General features: G+C 43.1%; 1 protein-coding gene across 3 annotated transcripts in view; it reads left to right on the top strand.

Moving 5' to 3' along the window:
• The window catches only part of LOC102214313 (tetratricopeptide repeat protein 28), a 181,830-nt gene that overhangs the window by 139,559 nt on the left and 26,944 nt on the right, over window positions 1-15,327 (top strand). For all 3 annotated transcript variants that reach the window (XM_005729441.2, XM_005729440.2, XM_005729443.2), the window contains 2 exons: window positions 3,883-4,390; window positions 14,482-15,278. In XM_005729441.2, the coding sequence (XP_005729498.1) occupies window positions 3,883-4,390; window positions 14,482-15,278 (1,305 nt within the window). The remainder of the gene's footprint in view (window positions 1-3,882; window positions 4,391-14,481; window positions 15,279-15,327) is intronic.

Raw genomic sequence — 15,327 nt, 5'->3', positions numbered from 1 at the left:
CCCCCCGCTCCCTCCAGTGTGTGGTTCTGTTCCCTGCCAGCCAGGCTCCTGTTGCTGCCTGAGCCCAGCTCGTTAAGGGAAACACTGGTGCATGGTCCTCCTCACCTTCCCTCTGCACTGCCTTTTAATTAGACAGCTGTTCCTGTGTGCATGCGTTTTGCGGGAGGATACATTGAGGTGCGAGCGTGTGGTGTTGCAAATGTTCTCAGTCACACTAGTCACCTTTTTGAAGTGACTGGTATCACTTCAGATGCTTGTTTCATGCCTGGGTTAACCCAGGAAGTTAATGATGGCGTATACTCGATACATGGTAGCTTTTATCAAACACAGCTGACACAGATTTTTGCTGGTTCGAGCTTCTTTAAAATGAATATTTGTTTATTTAGCTTTTGTGTATCTCTTGTTCTGTCTCCCTTCCCTCACACCCAACCGGTCACTGCAGAGGGCTGGACATTCTTTCCTGTTAAAAGGGAGTTTTTCCTTCCCACTGTCGCTGCCGTTGTCTGATTGTTGGGGTTCCCTCTCTAACAAGTCGTTGTTTGGTGCTATATAAATAAAGTTGACTTGTGTTTTACACATATAATGAATGGCAAGCACTCAAATGTGTCATTTAAATACGTAACATTGGGCTTTTTAAATGGGCATATTGGACTACTTTTCTTCTTCTCGCCTCTTCCGTATAATACCATTAATAAGACTTTACTAAAATAGGAGCTACTCTGCCCTGCTGCAGCACATGCCTTTTGGACAGAGGGTAAACTTTAACATCTTACACCTTACTGACCTCTAATTCTATCACTTTTATGCTATGTGCACTTATGTTTAAGCCAATATAGCAATTTAGCCTTCAGACCTTTGTGATTTCTTCTTTAGCTCAAACCTGTGAAGAAGCGTGTCTCTGACCAGACACAGATACAGCCACCAGGTTCAGCTGAAGAAGCAAAGGGCAGAGCAGTGGATGCTTGTTTGTACACTCGCCCTTGTATTTGTTTGCCTATTTTTGTTCGCACAGAAGGAGGTCCCACACCTATGTTTATAAGAATAGTAGTGGGAGTCTCTCTACAAGGCCAGCCATAATCCAACTATTTAGATCTCCATGGCAACCAGGCTTGTCCTATAAGCTCTGCCAGTGTGTGATGATAGCCTTGGTTGTTTAAAGTATATCAGACCTCATAGGTCCAAAGTGAAAAAAAGGAGGATGTTCAAAGAGCTATAGTCCCACAGCTGCAAGGCGAGGCATAACCACACAGCTCAGTGCTGCAGTGAAGTGGTGGGCAGCACTCGTCTGTTCCAGTGTAAGAAATAAAACACACACCAGGGGCTCAGAGTCACACAACGTGCATACCACCAAGGCCAGTGATCAAAAGCAGCCTCGCTGCATGACATAAGGGGCTAATTATGTAAAGTATAATGCATTACTTCTAGCATGTTCTATGAAAGCAGCCATTTCTCTTATGTGCTACAAAATATAAACATACTTAGTTGTGGAGTCAAAGAGAGAAAAACCAGCAAGAAATCCTAAACTACTGTCCCTGTCAGGGGAAAAAACGGAGCCAAGCATTTCTGATTAACATGTCATCTCAGCCCGTCCTCTATATCCCTCTCGTTCCCTCCTCTCTCCCGGGCAGAACTAGTTTACCTTTCATTAGCAGACCTTTGGTGCAAAATGTGTTTGCTGATAAGAGCCAGTGGTTTATCAACAGTTTATAATGGACGGCGTTGGGATTAATCAAATCAGCACACATCCGGAGAAGGGCTGGACTCTGTAAACACAATCAGATCTGACTCTCCAGACGAATTGAGCGGAGCGGGGGAGACGAGCGTAAGAATGTGGAGGGAGGAAAGATAAGTGCAGAAAAGAAATGGACTCAAATTAGAATGAAGTCAATTTGGCAGAAATTACGCAGCATTATTCCTCTTCCCCGACTGAGTGTTATTTTTTGTAACTAGCGGGGAGTCAGAATGAGCAGTGTTGGGGAGGACTGCAGTCAGAAGTGAGAAAGATTCATATGGTCCCAAGCACTGTCCAAAAACACCGAGCCAAACGCTGTGTATCCTCTGTAACTGGGAAGGCTGGCTCCTCATTATCTGCCTATCTTGGCTTCCATCTGAGGAGAAAATGCAGCGTTGCAGTCTCACTTTAGAGGGACACTGATCACAAGAGCAACTCATCTCAACTGGAGAATGATTGTGCCCCCCTCCCACTCCCCGTTTTCTCTCCCCCGTCTCCCACTGCGCCCGGTTGAAGACAGACAGAAATGAGGAATCCTCTCTGTTTTTCTGCTCAGAAGAGTTGAAGTTTGAATCGGAGAGATGGAGGGAAGCTTCAAAAGGCACATGTAATTGAGCAGCTCTAGATAGGCTATCTGGGAACATGAAACAGCAACAGTTGTGACGGAGGGATAATTGCCTCCCTGGGCTTGTATAATGCCTTGTCGAGTCTTTAAACTTGAGCAAACTGCTGGAAGTCCTTATGTCAGCAGGTAATTGATTCCAGGCATCAGCAGCTATGTGAAATGACGGAACAATAGCGCTGGATTGGTGCATTAAAAAAAGAATGTGTGAAAGATTCAGAGAAAAATGTTTGTCTTTATAAGCATTTTCAAGAGTGTCCGATTGTATTGATTTTTTTTTCTCAGCAATCTTCTTCGCTTTTATATTTATTCAGAGCGCTCAATATTTTCATTAAGTGGTGCTGGAACGATGCAAAAAAAAAGAAAACAAAAAACCCCATCTCCTGCTCTCCAGTTCTTTAAATCGCATCCGTATTTGTATTTGTTAAGCAATATGGAAATGGTTAAAGCGAATTGAATTCACGGAGGTCCCTTGCCTTTTCTCACGCCTACATTGGGTAGTTCAGCCTTTGCTATAACTGTAACTTTTAATTTTCCAGTTTTGACTTTCTGGGTATGTTATGATCCAGGTCATTTCTGTTGCTGAGGCTGCACGCAGGCCAGGATGGGCTCTAATGTGGCCTTAACTGTCAGGATGTCTGTCCTTTCCTCTGGCCTCCCTCCAACCCTCTTCCTGGCTGGTTGATGCAGAGTGGGACCTCAGGAAGGAGATGCTTTATTAGATGCCCCTGCATGAGTAATTGAACATCTGTTCACACAAAGACAACTGACCCTAATTCCCAGCTGTTTATCCTCCATATAAACAGCTAATAAGCTTGCAGTGAATGTGCCATATAGGGGGTCAAAAATCTACTTTTAGAAATCTCTATATTTCTATACTGAAATGCCTCCTATTTTGCAGGTATAACCAGTGTTTTCTGTAATTTCATTTTCACAGATGGACGTTGGTTATAAAAATGGAAAGACTGACTAAATGGCAACGCCTGGAGTCTATTTCTGTTCTCCGTGTTTTTAGCGCGTGAGAGCTTGAAAGCAGTCAGTCAGTTGGCCGCCCGCAGCTCTGGTGTGAAGCTAAAACACCCATTCTCTCCCTCCTGATTAGCAGTGTCTTTGTTCCGTTGGTGGTGGCGCGCCACGAAGCGTGATTGCAGTGGGCAAACTGGCGGCTTTAAAACAAGCCTGCTGCTGCGCTGATCTGCATCACACTTTACCCCCCTCCTCGCTCAGCCAAAGACAAAATCAAATCAGGTTTTGTTTGTTGTTCAGTCTCTGAGCACTAAGCCTCCTATGAGATTTGGGGAGTTTAGATTTTCCTTCTTTCCTTTCTTTTTCTCATTTGATCTACAGTACATCTGGGTAAAGGGACATATTGGTGTGGGTGGGGAATGTCTGAAGTAGAAGCAAAAAACAAAAACTCACTGTTGCTCAAATGTGGGTGTAATTAATTGTTTTTGTGTTTTCTTTATATTTGCATAGATTTTAGTATCTTGCTGTTTATTTCAGTATCTGCCTTTCTCTTTTTCTCTAGGCGGCCTCAATGGCACTGAGCAGCTTGGGCCATGTATATACAGCCATAGGGGACTACCCGAATGCCCTAGCCAGCCACAAGCAGTGTGTCCTTCTGGCCAAGCAGTCCAAAGATCAACTGTCTGAGGCTCGCGAGCTGGGAAACATGGGAGCTGTCTACATTGCCATGGGAGACTTTGATAATGCTGTCCAGTGTCACGAGCAGCACCTGAGCATCGCCAAGGCCCTGGAAAATAAACGTGAGGAGGCCCGGGCCTATAGTAACCTGGGCAGTGCTTACCACTATCACCGCAACTTTGACAAGGCCATGTCCTACCATACTCACGTTCTGGAGCTCGCGCAAGAGCTGGAGGAGAAGTCCATCGAGATGAGAGCCTACGCAGGACTGGGTCATGCTGCCCGCTGTATGCAGGATCTGGAGAGGGCCAAGCAGTACCACGAGCAGCAGCTGGCTATAGCCGAGGGCTTGAAGGACAGGGCTGCAGAAGGAAGGGCCTCTTCCAATTTAGGTATGTAAGTTTAGGTTGGCTGTTGTGTAATGTACACTGTGGTCTTCAATACTGTTAGGCAATTTCTCACAATTGTAACACACAGAATGATGAACAAATACATATTCCTATATCTATACATTTATCTCTAATTAATCTAAATCTGAATCCATAGTAGAGTCTAACAAGAAGAAAGAAAGATAATACTGTAACTATAAGAGGTGACGTCTTATGCTTGGAGACCAAAAGCTGTGTTGCATTCACAATCAGGAGGCTGCGTTTGAACTGATGTACTGGGTCAGCTGGTTGTTAACTGATCGCACTGTTTAAGCAGTTCATCCATAAGACATACAGACAGCCCTCGGTGGTTTATGTGTTTTTATGCTCTTACAGCAGCAGCAATCATGTTATCCTCTGTGTTGACAACCACGAGGTAAACTGTATAATCATGCTGCTCCTTTAGAGCTCTAAGGATTAGTTAATAAATTGATTAGTTAATCAACAGGAGATAAACAAGCTTGTCTTTGTCTGATTATAGATTGTGTCTTGTTGTGTTTTGGAGAATAAAAAACAAAAAATCTGATTAATTTATGTTCGACTTTGAGCAATTACAGTTGACAGCTTCCAATATTTACTGACATTTTGCAGACAAACCATTTAATCCATTAAACCCTTAATACTCACTCGCTCGGTGGAAGTTTGATCAACAAAATAACTTACATCTGTAAGTTTCTCTGTTCTTATAAAACCCTTTCCCTTCAGGAAAATGCACCTTATTTAAGGATTAATTCTCTTGTCTGAGTGGAAGTTGTGATCACGTGTCAAAATGGTCACTGCTAACACGACAGTTTGCGATGCCCAGTGTTTTCACGCATTTGTCACTTAACACAACTATTTCACACGCATCCTCCATCAAGTCACCTCCTGTAAGACTTTTTGAGACTTCCGTTACATGCATCTGTTCTATGTGTTGTCACACACTTGAAAGTAGTTAGTGGCAAAAACAATCACTTTTACGTGGATAATTGCCATGTGGAATGGCATTGCAGCTCTTTTGCAGTTGCTGGTTAGTGTTCTTGTTCAGCACTAGAACTATTCCACATACGTGTTTGTCCCTACAATTAATTTCAATCTAGAAAGATGTAAAACTGGGGCTCAGGTTCAAAAATAGATCAAATTTTCAAATTTGATTTCAAATTTTCTACCAAGACTTCGAATACTTGCACTTTATTGGACATATTGCTTTGCATTGTCAGAAGTTGAGGTAAACTTTTATGTTGTTGTTGGTTTTTGTTTGAATGTTTTTACTTCTTCTCTAAAAACCGTCAGTCACCATATGGTGCGATCCCTCACTTCAAATGCCATCCTGTTCAGGAGCTCAATGACAGATCTATTTCAAAGCACATCCTCCAAAATGAGGAAGCATCTGGTAGTTTGATAGCAAGAAATCTTGTAGACTGGAAGTAGATAACATTTCAGTTACTCTATATTTACACGTAGCTGCTGTAAACCAAGCTTTCTTGGTTTAAGGCGTTTTTTGAATTAATACAGAACAATGGAGGAGACTAAAGAGATGGAATATGAGTGTTTAATGACTGCTCTTTGCATTGTTTTAGGCTGATTATGAGTTTGAGAGCCTCGTCTTAGGGTTTTGGCTATGTTGCAGGCTGCATTCCTTTGTCTTCTTTAAATGCGCTGCTTATTTATTATTGTTTTACTGAATATTTACGACTCATAAAGCCAAGCAGTATATTATACACTGAAAATATGCTGTGGTGTTACTTTATCATTACTATTTTGTGTAACGTTGCTTGCAGAAATATATATTTAATTCATAAATGAATGTCTCAAGTGGACAGTGCACAGCAGATAATGTGATATAAGGCAAGTGAAGTGCAAGGAGTCTACACTGAGAGCACGGAGGATGGTGCATGTTAAAATCAGCTGTCATTTCTACTTGGAGACTGTCAGAAAGTAAATAGACCCCCATGCAAGTATGTAATTCTTAATGGGAAATTCCCTGACATAAATTTGCTCTGCTCTCACCTTCAGAATGGTTCAGACTTAATCACATCTTCCATTGAAATGTGAATGTGAGATAGATATAGAAGTTAGGTGGGAGAAAATGTAATATTTGATTGAGCCGGATCTTAAAAATGTAATTACAATCCAGTGTTTCACATTTAAATCCTGCTAAAATTATTAGAAAGTAACCTTGCGGAGTGTGCTGATATAATGATGAAGGGAAGCTTGGGGATAAAGGTGCCCTTTTGGATTTTCAACACCCGATGAGCAGTCTATGATAGGGGCAATTCTTCTGTATTTAGTCCAGCAATTACAACCTGTGCCGGATGACTTATGATAGCCATCAAGACCGTAGTAAACCCGACTCTAATGGACAACTAAGAGGCATAATAGTTCCTTCCAGATAAATTATTCCTGAACCTAATGCGCAAAATTGTGCAAGCAGAGTGCAGGGTTAATCAGCCAAACATAAATTGAAGCTGTCCTTTGACCAGCCTAATGGCTGCACGTTCTGTCTTGCTCTTAGCTCCAACACACACCTGACTTAAAAAAAAAAAAAAGCAAGCTGGTAACCGGTTCCCATAAATTAGGGGTGCCTGTGAGGACGTTTTATGATGCTACATGTGAGCTTTATTACAAGTGGGCACTGTATGTTAGGCAGCAGATTTATTCCTGTCTGTAGTGTGATTGCTGTTATGATGGCAAGAGCAGTTTTATTCATTATTAACATTACAGTTCTTCCAGTCCATGACAGAGTAATGATAGTGTAGCTGATGTGGTATCAAAGACCGCCAGCTGGTGACGGAGCAAAAGCTAAGTGAGTGCGTGGTAACTATGAAGCCTGTTGCTTTGTGGACAGGTGCCTGGACATGCCTGGACCGGCATGTGGATACATTAGCACTCGACACCCAGGAGAGCTTGTTGCCCATCTCCGTGGTGCCTGATCGGTTAGCACTTGTTGTCTGTTTTCTCTCTCTCTCTTCACTTTTTGATGCCTCCCTCTCTCGGTCTCCCCATCTCTCTGCTCACCCCTACTGATTGTAATCTGCAGCTGTCAAGCTCCCAGTAATTGAAACTGACTTGATGAATCGCTTAATTACCTTTAATAGCTGATTCAAGAGGAGCTGAATAATGAAGATAACAGAGAATGAAGTGGAGGTTGTGAAGCATCAGTCCGTAATTGCCCCATTGTTGTTGTTTTTGTTTGCGCCACTGCGCCGTGCATTGTTTTTCCCCGTCATCGGTGCCCGCGAGCCTGCTTATGTAGCACAAGAAGATATGGACTAAAACTAACAGGATGCTGTCTCAGACTTCAAAAAAAGAAAAAGAAAAAAGAAATACTGCCTTTACGCTGTGCACAAAGAGGGAGTGGATGATCGAGTGAAGATTAATGAGCAGTGATAAAAGCGGAAAAAACATCGCGAGAGGGATGGGCAGAAGTTGCAGAAAGAGGAACGCGCAAACTTTTATTATGCCCTCTCAGCTCGTCGTTAATGTTGCGTGTAGTGTGGGTGGAGCGGCAGCAGTTGACATGGCTCTGAGGTACAGTTGTATAGAGATTGCCGTGCTTTAATATCTAACCGCGATGCCCGGCGGTACCAGCAGCCCTGGCTCAGCACACTCTGACCTATAAAGGATATGAAAATGTTGCATTCCTGCCCCATTTATTATTCATTAATTGGCCAACTTACCCCCTAGTCAGCAATATTTAATATCTCAGAGAGGAATGAGGCGGAGGGGGACCCCATGTACTTCACATTTGTGGTATTCATGAAACAGAATGTAAATTGTATTATTCCCCCCGCCCACCCGCCCACTCCTGTGCATTTCACTTCAAAGAGACTTCAAATAAGTTTGTTTGGAAGTGTTTGTGCTTTCTTAGCTCGGCCTTTTGCTGCTTGCTTTTCTTTAGTCACCCTGCTCCTTTGACCATTATGACGCAAAGGAGTCACTGGAAACGTTGGCTCCTTCAAGCTGGAAAGGCTGGACGTGAAACTCCTAATTAAGCATTTTTTTCCCCCTTCTTTCCTTTTATTGTGCATCCTCAGGGAGAGCTTTCTGCTGATGTTCGCAAAAACAGAAAGAGGAAAACAACAGAGAGAGGAGTTCGCAAAACAACACGGAATCAGACAGTGTGTACTGCTGTGCTCTGTATTTAGATCTTGTCACTTGCCTCTGAAAAACAAAACGTAACTTGTATAACGAAAGAGTTTCTGAAGTTGCTGTAATAAAGACTGTCTGCACTTTTAGTGCTTTTTAGCTTTTTCCCTTTTGCAAGTCATTTGAGAATGGATTGCATGTGTCAGTAGCACCGGCAGCGGACTTGGTATTTTAAGCGCTCGTAGTTGTTGGTTGAAATAAATTGATGCTGACCCTGAGATTAGGAGCTCATCGGCACCCAATTATGGAAGGAGTTAAATTGATGTAACCTTTTGAGTAAGTGCCATAAACAGGAAGAATAAACAACTAATTAGCAGATTTTATTTAAAAAGAGAAGAGAAAAAGATGTTGCTCGTTGTGAAATGATTTTACCGAATGCTCTCTCATCTTCCTCGTCAGCATCATAATATTGTGGTTGTGTGGACATGAATCCAGTACTTTTCGAGTGCTGCCCATAACTGGAGCAAAGCACAGACAGGGACCAGACTTGCCTGGAGCACCGATACATGCGGATTATTCACTTTTGTACCTAAGCCTTTGGAAAAAGTGGTAACTGTGGATATATTAGAAGTCTGACCAGGAAGCGGCGGGAGCAAGAGAGGACTGAATTTACAGAGGAATTTAGTGGGCCTAATTGGCCAAACAGGATGAATGAATGCACATTGCAAGAATAGGGCTGTGAAGGAGCCAAGCAAATGTTTAAAAGTGAATTTATCTAAGTCCTGTGACACTTTTAAACTCTCCACTAATGGCCAGGTAAATGCCTTAAGTAAATGTTAGCAGGCCTGCAAGTAAGTGAGGAGAAAAAGGAGTAAAAGGAACAGTGGTTGGAGAAGAGGTCAAGTGGTGATGGGCCTATTATGATGTCGGGCTTACGTTACTCTCTTGGAGAGGTTTTTGAAAGAGAGTGTCTTTCTAGCCTGGCCCCACTTTTCTGTTTTGTTCCAAAAAGCAGCAGATGCTCTCTGTCTCCCCTTAGCATGGCCCCATTAATCTCATGACCAAATACCGAGCCAGAAACCGGACGAAAGGCCTCGTGAAACACTTTCATGATCCTTGTTCTTACACTGAAGTATAGCTCACCATGCAGAATTAGTACTTGACTCACCGTGGAGCCAATAAATGAAACAAAAGAGCTGTAGCATTGCTCTGCCTCGAACGACTGTGCCCTTTTTTGCAGCACATGTGCAAATTCAGCATGAAATGTGACCTATTCCTAAACAGACGGGAGATTTTGCAGTGCAACCGAAAAAGATCAGATGATTGAGACTGAACATTGTTGGTTAAGAGGCAGGATGAGTCAGGTGTCAGTCGTGTATGGTACAGAGAGTACAGAGTACTTGGTTTAGTGAGCTGAAATAGGGGTTGGGGTCAATTGGAGCACAAAGGAGCGCAGCTCAGCCACAGGCAAGTGGCTGAGCTGCGCAGCGCAGCACAGCGCTCTGTCTGCATGTTGTTGTTGGCAGGCCACCCGCCCTCTAAGCACGCAGCCATCTATCCACATCGTGTCCTTCCTGGGCCTCTGTCAGTCAGACTGTAGGAGATGTCTGTGTCTGCGGGTGAGGATTAAATACCTTAAGTCCAACCCCCCCCAAGCTCCACCCCTTCCTGCAGATCCCAGGAGGATCTGATGTCTGCTTCAGCTCACTGCTTCCCCCAACAGATCATTACAATGCTATTGTGTATTGTGCAACTCTTTTAAAATGCTTCATATAATGTAGCATTTCATCCTTCATCCACCCTTTAATTTCCATACACTTGATATGTGGGCTGCCTGCACCGTTGCTATTATCATACAGTCATCTGTATCATCTTTGGAAGTTTCACATCCTCTGTATGAGTGTCATACTCAGACGGCGGCTATAAATAATGCTGTTTCAGTGCAATATTTCTTTTAACTTCATAAGAGATCCCTAAAGTTGAAAAATGTGTTAGCAGAGAGACTCTCATTAGCCATCTATAATTACACTGTATCCTGTGTGGGGAAGAACTGACTTATCATTTAAAGAATGGCTTAAAATATGAATGAAATTAGAACTAGGGCCTCTTTACGAAAAGAATGATTACTGATGTTTTATCTTCTTTTGCCTTCTTAAATGGCTGGTTGTTTTTGGAAATTCTATACTAACAGCATCAAGTAGTTTAAAATAGTAGTGCATCTTTTATTTGCTTGTTTTTTTATACTGCATTTACAGTATGCACAAGGCTCTTTGTTGTGCTAATTTCCCACAAAACAATGCAGTAGTAATACAGATACCAAGCAGGCAGCCAGATGGCAATCAAGGCTGCTCAGCTTAGAAACTAAAGTCAATAACTCTTGAGTACATGAGTGCAGATAAAGTTAAAGACGTAGCACACATGCAGCTGACAAGGACGGCTGTCAGAAAGTAGCAGTGTTGTGCACTTAGCACGTCCAAAAGTATATTGGCCTTGTTGACTGTGGTGCCACATCAGTGCTAAAGAATACTGTGATGAAGAGCAAGAAGAAATAAAGTTGAATTTGTTTAATTATTATTGTTATTCTTATTTAAATGATTAATTAATTCATGGTATTGAATAGGTATCTGTATTGGTCCATAGGATAGTGGTTAACACATTCACCTAATATGCAAAAGATCCCCGATTCAAGACTGGGGTGAGATGCAAATCCCAGGAGTTGCGGGTCAGGAAGGGTATCTGGTTGAAAAATATGTACCTCTGTCTGCTATGGTGACCCCTGGTGAATAAGGGAACAGCTAAACTAAGCTTTTATTGGTCCAGAATTTCACAATTGGTTCCCTAGAAACTAAAATATATTCAGCTTTTTATTCAGCTATTTATGGCAGCTGTGGTACTGTAGAATGTGTTGTAAATACTGTCCAAACTCATTATCGTATCTCTCAAATAGTTCTTGGTTGAAGCGGAAACCAAAGACCGAAATATTAAAGAGAGACACTATTCTACGATTGTGTCCTGGTTTTCTCCATCATGTAACCTAAAATATTGACCTCATTCTGAAATAAAACTATAGAACCCCAGTTATTTCTGTTTTTTGGACACAGACTGGTCACCTCTTTTCCTGGTATCAGCCCAGTGGCAGCAGCAGCATTGTTTGTAAAATCCTCTTAGCTGACTGCAGGCAGCAGCGCTCCGGACCTTCCTAGCTCCTCGAAGAATGACACAGTGACTTACTCAGAACATGACACCATCCCTCAAAGTCATCACTGCAGCATATCCCTCTATGTACAGCCAGCTGTGTAATGAAAAGTGACAACACATTGTCATGCTTTTAATGTCTTTGGTCATGGGGGGATGGATAGGGCTCTGTATAAAAGTATTTGGATTGCATAGTGTCTGCTTTATCCTGGGTTTTTTTCCACTGTATTTTTTTTCTAAAGCTGTGTAAAAGAACAATAATTGAACCATATTTTTAATACATTTTACTAAAGTGCATTTAGTGTGCTTCACAGACTTGCAGTAAAATCAGACGTTAAATTGAGGGGTAAGAATGATGTTTTGATTTGGACAGTATGCAACGATGGCCTCATCCGCTAAACCTCGTTGTACTAAGTCCCAAATTTTGTGTTGCAGCAGTATTTACCATCATATCTGGTATGGTTTTATTTACTGCTATGCTGGATACTATTCCCAGAGGGTCTCATAATCCTCTTACCATATGGGGGGGCACAGAATATATTTTCTTGCTTCAAGTGTGGCTCCAGGCATAGCCTGAGGCTTATGGCAATTTTGGCTGCATCTTCCAAGTCCAGCCATAAACCTAGCCATACTCCCCCAGCCTCTGTCCAGTCTCCTGCCTCCTTTACCCCTGCATCCGTCAGCGAGCCCTGGATCCATTTTTAGCCTGCAGCATGGAACATGTTTGCTGGTAATACATCAGTAGGCATTATATCCTCAATAAGATCAGCCTCCACTGGGGAAAGCATAACCTTGGGAGTGACTTTGTGGTTACAACTATCCGTACTCTTCCAACTAGCCTGCTGTGAATCTTAACATGCTTTCACTCTAAGAAAAGACTCTAAGGAATGGGAGCACTTGGAAGTTTGTCAAACTTAAAAGCCCCATATTTATTCTTATTCGCGCAGTATATAGTCAACAGCAACATGCATTTGACTCATTATGAAAGTCATCATTTGGATTCTGAATCCTTCCTTTCCCATTTGGCAGCGCTGTTTCTGTTTGGGTTCTGCTGTGTGGCATGCCTAGCATACCAATTCCTCAGGGCCGTGACCTGATGATTAGAAGGTCAGTTCAGGTTGTATCACTTACACCCGAGAACACAAGCAGGCAAAGAACGACATATCAGGTTTGATTTGTCGCTGGGTGTGTGCCGCATGCTGAATCACGGTCTGAATTAAGCAGGCAGGGGATCTTTAATTATGTTTTCCCCAAATAAATCTAAATTATTTGCAGGAAAGGCTGGTGGATTTATTTTCTGTCTAATTTTAAAACATCCAATTCAGGCAGGTTTAGTGTTTTAATTTGTCTCCTATTTTACACTTAATTGAGACTGAAATATCGGTGTGTATTGGACCATGTAAATGTCTTGCAACATTATCTGAAGTATGCATGCACTGTGGGTATGCGTATGTATACATAGACAAAACTTGCGATGTGTCAAACCGGTGTGCAGTCCAATGACTCACACTGCAACGACACCAAAGCTTTTTTCCGTTGGCATCGGCCAGATGTGCTGCTTTTTGACTCAGCCAGCATCAGAATGCGTTTCCACATCTACTGTGTAACTTCTGCAGTCGTTTGAGCCTTCTGTTTAGTTTCAATCCCACTGTTTACGTAGCCTATGTTCGGGCTCATAATGTGGCAGGTTTCGGATGAAATGAATGGGAAAACACACATGGTGGTAACTAATCCCAGCGGCACCATCACACACTCACCACAAGCCACAGAGCCCCTCTCCATCCCCAGTTCCCACCCACTCTGGCTCCAGAACTGTTTCCATCCCTTGTGTCCCATCAGCGGCTGAACCCCCATCCTACTGGCCCATTAGTCTCTGTGCTGATGCAGCAGAGCCGTGATGGTCAGGCGGTATGGTAGATGAAAGACTGAATTATTTGCCTTGCAGCTGTTTTCTTCGTCTCCATCCGCTAGCCCGCAGCCACCCTGTCTACAATTTCGGTTTACTTTAATTCTATCATTGCCATTATTATCATTGAAGGCTAGGTGACAAAGCAAACGAGGAACCATACAGATTAGCAGTGAGTCTTAAAAGCTCAAAGGAAAGGAGGAGAAGAATGGTCGATTTGCCACTACGGCTCTTTACTCTCTGCTGTGTATTTGTCATTTTGTATGAGTACAAAGGTGTGGGTGTGCATTTGTTTGGATGTGTGTGTGCCTGTGTCCGTGTGTGTGCGTGTGTGTGTCTGTGTGCCAGATAGCTGCCTGGCTGTGGGGTAAAGCTATTATTTTTCAGAGGATGGTATTTTATCTGTGATAATATGCTCAATAGATTGGGTTCTCCATTATTTATTGTTTCTCCACACTTATCAAATTTTTTTTCTAAAGTTGTTTGCTGAGCTTTCCATCTGCTATTCACACTCCCCCGCACTTTTACTTCCCCTGTCTTTCTTTCTCGTTCACTCGTAGCTATTTTCAACCCTGTGGAAAAGTTGTTGATTTTGGTAAAATCCCTGTAAGACACGATCATCAAAGACAGCTTAAACATTCAAAAGATTCTATTTTAGTGTTATAATAACTCTTGTTTGATTGCACTACATTTTAATGACCATAATTCTGTGGGAGAGTGTGTTGTGTAAGCAGAGAACAGATGGCTCGGAGAGCCTATTTTAACAACCAAATGACTTGTTTTGTACACGAAGAGCTGACGAGGCACTCGAATTTTACTCAATTACAATTTTCCCCTAAATGGGTCTTTAACTTCATCCTTTTGCTTTCTCCCCCTCTCTCCACAGGCATCATCCACCAGATGAAGGGAGACTATGAGACCGCACTGAAACTCCACAAAACACACCTGGCCATTGCTCAGGAGCTAAATGACTATGCTGCTCAGGGCCGGGCTTATGGCAACATGGGTAATGCCTACAACGCCCTGGGAGCCTTTGACCAGGCTGTTCGCTACCACCGTCAGGAGCTGCAGATCTCCATGGAGGTCAACGACCGAGCCTCACAGGCCTCCACCCATGGCAACCTGGCTGTGGCTTACCAAGCTCTGGGTGCTCACGACCGTGCTCTGCAGCATTATCAGAACCATCTCAACATAGCTCGTGAGCTCAGAGATGTCCAGAGTGAGGCACGGGCTCTGGGAAACCTCGGCAACTTCCATTGCTCTCGAGGAGAGTTTCCTCAGGCTGTACCCTACTATGAGCAGTACCTCCGGTTGTCTCCTGACCTCCAAGATATGGAGAGCGAAGGGAAAGTTTGTCACAATCTGGGTTATGCCCACTACTGCTTGGGCAACTACCAGGATGCTGTCAAATACTATGAGCAGGATCTAGCTCTGGCCAAGGATCTACATGACAAACTGAGCCAGGCCAAGGCATACTGTAACCTTGGTTTGGCTTTCAAGGCTCTAGGAGACTTCACTAAGGCAGAGGAGTGTCAGAAGTACCTGCTGTCTCTGGCCCAGTCCCTGAACAATGCACAGGCTCGCTTCAGAGCTCTGGGGAACCTGGGGGACATATTTGTTTGTAAAAAGGATGTGGCCGGGGCCATTCAGTTTTATGAGCAGCAACTGGCATTAGCTCACCAGGTGTGGCCCCACATAACACATATTGTTCTAGAACAATTCTTCTTATTAA

Source organism: Pundamilia nyererei, unplaced genomic scaffold (genome assembly GCF_000239375.1).
Source record: "Pundamilia nyererei isolate P.nyererei 1_Seehausen unplaced genomic scaffold, PunNye1.0 scaffold00033, whole genome shotgun sequence".
NCBI classification, from domain to species: Eukaryota; Metazoa; Chordata; class Actinopteri; order Cichliformes; family Cichlidae; genus Pundamilia; species Pundamilia nyererei.
The sequence above is the reverse complement of the archived record's forward strand: the minus strand, read 5'-3'. Positions and strand labels throughout refer to the sequence as shown.